The following is a 4,840-nucleotide window of genomic DNA, read 5'->3' as shown; positions in this document are numbered from 1 at the left end:
TACTGTTTCAAGTCCGCTTCGGTTCCCATGCTTATCTGGATTTCCTGTGGGAACTGTCCGCATTGTTCTGAAAGCACAGCATGTGACATGACTCAGTGACAGCATGGACCTCTAGACTTTGTTTCCACTACCAGAGCAGAAGTTTCCGAGCAACTGGAAGTGTGCCAAGAAGAGTAAAGCACAGACTCCTCTCTTGGCGAATGAGAGTGTTAGCTTTGCACCGTGCCTGTGGCCATCGACATGGGGCTTAGGTGGAGGCCCAAAGCTCTCTGGCATTTGTCAGACCCAAACTCCCAAACTTACCCCTCTCAAAAAACAAAACAAGAAACCCGTTGCTGTGGACTGGATTCCGATTCAGAGACCCCTGGCCGAAGAAGAGCACAACGCTGAGGAGACCCCACGTCCTCTTTGATCCACGGATGCCCAGGGGAGGAAATTTAAAAAATAGTCATTGTCTGAGGCTTCTAAGAACAAACAGCAATGGGCTTTGTTTGGCTAAAAACAAATAGAGTTTTCACATTACAATAGCGGTTGAGTGGTTTAAATCAGTTCCCTCCAAATAGGTTTTCTTTGAAGGCGGCAGCAGCAATTTCATCTCTTTGGGGTTAATTTCCCCTACGAAATTTATGTTTGGGGTGTGTGTGTGTGTGTGTGTGTGTGTGTCTTCTTCCCGATCTCTATCTGTAACACGTGCAGACAAACGGGTGTCTGTAACCCCTGTGGAATATAGGATTCTATTGTCTTTCCATCGTCCGGGCCCTGGTCTCTGCTTCCCACTAGCCCCTCCCCAGTCAGGCTTCTCACCTGCACATCTCAGCTCCCATTTCCTGACCCTAGATGAAATCAGAAAGAGCCTCTGGGTTCATAGGTGGGTGGTGCTGGACGACTACCCCAAGGGCTGGCAGCTGAAACCCACCAGGGTGCCTTTAGGCCTAAGGCCTGGCCATCAGCTTCTGCAAGGTCACAGCTCGAAAACCGCACGGAGCACAGGGCTACCTGCACACAGAGGGTTGCCCTGTGAGTTGAAATTGATTCGACAGGGACTAATGACAGCTACTAGCAGCACAAAATGAAGCCAGGGATTGGGCCCAACAGAAGACAGTACATAATTCAGTTCTTTCCCTTCCTGTGTGAGTGCGATTGTGCAGAAGGCAACGGCTTGTGACCAGGTGACATGATGTTCTCTTCCCAGAAAGCAATGGCCGGGGCCTCCCGAGGCTGGGGTGGGGTCTTGTCTCTTATCACCTCCTGTGCCCTGGAACTCCATTCCCCACTTGTCGGGCCAGCAGTTCCCTCCAGGTTGGCATGGCAGAGCACAGGAAGAGAAGAGTCAGAGGAAGCTCATTTGGAAGACCTATTTGGTATATTCCAAACATAGCATGCACTTTGGAGATTAGGAAAAGGAGCAGGGTATCCATGACAGGCAGTCCTTCGGTGGTATAAACTGATAATGCACTTGGCTGCTAAAGGTTAAATGTTCGAGTCTACTCAGAGACACCTCAGAAGGTACTGGTCATTGGGCCTCTACTCAAGCCCTCCCTCAAGACAAGAACACTTGGTTCTAATAACCTGACATTCTGTGATGCTCACCATCCTGACAAGATTGCTGAAGAAAAATTGTGTGCATAAGCAAATGTGGTGAAGAAAGCTGATGATGCCCGGCTATCAAAAGATCGAGCATCTGGGGTCTTAAAGGCTTGAAGATAAACAAACAGCCATTTAGCAGGGAAGCAACAAGCCCACATGGAAGAACACCAGCCTGTGTGATCACGGAGTGTCGGTGCAATCAGTTATCAGGCATCAGAAGACCCAAAACAATCATATCAATGTGAACAAGTGGCGGGGTGGAGTGGAGACCCAAAGCCCATCGGTAGACCATTGGACATTCCCTCACAGAAAGGTCACAGGAAGGGTGAGTCAGCCAGGGTGCAGGATAGCACCGAGGAAACACACAGCATCCCGTTAGTTCTTTAACGCTCCCCCACCCCCAACACACTATCACGACCCCAGTTCTACTTACAAATCAGGCTAGACCACAGCATGTACACTGGTACAGACAAGAGCTCTCGATACACAGAATCCAGGAGCGATAACTACCCCAGGAACAATAATGGGAGTAGTGATACCATGAGGATAAGGGGAAAGTGGGGGAAGAGGGGGGAGAAAGGGGGAACCGATTACAATGATTGATGTATAACCCACCCCCCCTCAGGTGGATAAACAACAGAAACGTGAGTGAAAGGAGACAATGAGCAGTGTTAAGATAGGAAAATAACAATAATTTATAATTTATCAAGGGTTCATGAGGGTAGGAAGGTGGAGGAGGGCGGGTAAAAAAGAGGAGCTGATACCAAGAGCACTTGATATAATTGATGTATGGATTGTTATAAGATCCTTAAGAGCCCCCAATAAAATTATATACATAACTATATAGAATATATATATATATATATAATTATACAGAATATATATAATTATATATCTATCTATCTCTATATATATGGTCCTGGTGATCTACTTCCCAAAAAAGCAGCCATTGAAAACCCTCTGGAGCACAGTTCTACTTGACTATACCAGGGCAGCCAAGAGTTGGAATCAGCGCTATGGTAACTGAAAAATATATGTGTATTAATGATCTCCAAGTGTTGCTGAGTTTCAATTCACACATTGTGTGGGCTATGGAGTTCATTCTGACTCATAGCAACCCTATAGGATGGAGTAGGGTTTACAAAGCTGTAATCTTCATGGAAGCATACTGCCACATTTTTCTCTTGAAGCCATTGGTGGGTTCAAACCACTGACCTTTTGGTTAGCAACCCAGCACTTAACCACTGCATCCCAAGGGCTCCCTCACACAGTTAGAATTTGTGTCAAGTACTGTTAGGACTGAATTGTGCTCCTCCAGAATAGGTGTACTCCCTATACCTGTGGGTGTAATTCCATTTGGGATTGGGTGTTTTTTGTTATGTTGATAAGGCAGTATCAGCATAGGGTGGTGGTGATGGTGAGGGGGCCATTGGCATGGTCCGCAGTTGAAAACCACCAGCAGCTCAGAAGAAAGACTGGGCTTTCTACTCCATCCAGGCGTCCTCAAACTTTTTAAATAGGGGGCCAGTTCACTGCCCCTCAGACTCGTTGGAGTCTATGAACAAATACCTATGCACACTGCACATATCTTATTTTGAAGTAAAAAAACAAACGGGGCAAAAACACCCTACGGGCCGGATAAATGCTTGAGGACGCCGGCACCAGTAAGTCTCGGAAGCCCACCAGAGGGTCGCAATGAGTCAGCTCCGACTCGATGACAGTGAGTTTGGGGTTTCTGAGTATAGTGCGTCTTAACCCCATGTTTTTGGAGCTACGGTAAAACCTGGGAAACGTCTGTGTTTCCCTCTGTGTGTCTTAAGGTGACAAGTGACACCTCACTCTCAGATGCAATTTAAAATAGAGCGCAAGTTATACTCGGTACATGTGGACCGCAGTGAATCAGAAGTAACTGGAGAAGCGCTAGCAACATTTTATCGATCTGTTCCAAACTGCAGGATCAGGAAAGCTAGGACAAGAACGGATTAGAGACGTAGTAAGAGCTTTAAAATGGGACATAATGGACACACTGGAGGCCATAGTCAGCAGAGCCATCTGCATTCCACCCAACCAACGGACTCAGTTGCCCAAGCCTCCGCTGGTAAGCGCACCCCTAAGGAGCTTCCCATTTCCACGAGCTTCCCCCCGCCTCGCCGGCAGCTGGAAGTTCCTGCAGGGGGCGCCCAGAGCATCCGCCCGGCAAGAAGAAACACTACATTTCCCAGAAGGACGCGCGCCGCCGACCGACTTCCGGAATCTTTGGACGGAATGGCGGCGTCCCCGGAGCACGATTCTCCGACGGAAGCCCCCACGCCGGCGGTAGAGGAGGAGGACGCTAAAACATTTAAAGATCTGGTGAGGTCGATGACTCCAGCTTCTCTGACCGCGCAAGGCGCGGGCGGAGTCCGGGGGCCGTAGAGCCCGGGCGGCAGTTGCGGGAGCGGCCGGGCCTAAGTTAGGCTTCCCCGGAAGAGCAGAGGCGGGCTTCAGACGCACGTCCTCAGCTGGGTTCGGGTGGCGGGCGGGCTGCCAGGCCCGGAGAGACCCCGTTGGCACTTCCCCAGGACAGCTTACCGGCGACAGATCAGTCTTTCGAGAGCTTTGCCTTGGGAATCAGATTAAGTAGGTTTGCAACTTGATCATCACGTACTCAGTAAAGTCACGAGACCTGTAGGCGTCGCAATGGCCACATCTGCAGGTTGAGGATGGAATTTACCTGACCCAAGTATTGTGCGGATTAAATGAGATAATACGCATAAAGCCTTGAGCCACGCCCTCGGGTACTCATGGTGAAAGAGCAGGCTCTGAGTAGGTGCACAATAAATACCTTTGGGTTCAAAGTGTGAGCCGTGCACGTGTGGGTATGTCATGGACGGGGAAGCGGGGTGAGGGGTCGCTGCTGTTTGCTCAGTGGTGCTTTTCTGAATTGTAAGGGTGTGACAGATGTGTTGTGCGAAGCCTGTGACCAGCTGGGATGGCAGAAGCCCACGAAGATCCAGGTGGAAGCTATTCCTTTGGCTTTACAAGGTGGGTTGAAACTAATCACGTGGTCTGGGTGTTGTTGGGTGCCCTCAGGTTGGTGCTAACTCTTAGCCACCCTGCATACAAGAATGAAACCCTTCCCAGTCCCACACCATCCCCTCAATTGCTAAGTTTGAGGCCTTTATTGCAGCCAGTGTGTCAGTCCATCGCCTTCAGGGTTACCTACAGATGGGCTTTGGGTCCCTATTCTGTACTCCCCCTTATTCACAATGAT

General features: G+C 49.4%; 1 protein-coding gene across 1 annotated transcript in view; it reads left to right on the top strand.

The window, feature by feature from the left end:
• The first annotated feature begins 3,845 nt into the window (after positions 1 to 3,845).
• Positions 3,846 to 4,840, top strand: part of DDX47 (DEAD-box helicase 47) — a 16,222-nt gene continuing 15,227 nt past the window's right edge. Inside the window, exons 1-2 of the mRNA XM_004716219.2 lie at positions 3,846 to 3,939; positions 4,518 to 4,611. Coding sequence (XP_004716276.1) covers positions 3,853 to 3,939; positions 4,518 to 4,611 — 181 coding nt within the window. The 5' untranslated portion in view covers positions 3,846 to 3,852. The remainder of the gene's footprint in view (positions 3,940 to 4,517; positions 4,612 to 4,840) is intronic.

Source organism: Echinops telfairi, unplaced genomic scaffold, assembly GCF_000313985.2.
Source record: "Echinops telfairi isolate 266 unplaced genomic scaffold, ASM31398v2 ScPeMD7_1957;HRSCAF=2489, whole genome shotgun sequence".
NCBI lineage: Eukaryota > Metazoa > Chordata > Mammalia > Afrosoricida > Tenrecidae > Echinops > Echinops telfairi.
Note: the sequence above shows the minus strand (reverse complement) of the source record. Positions and strands in the feature narration are given on the sequence as shown.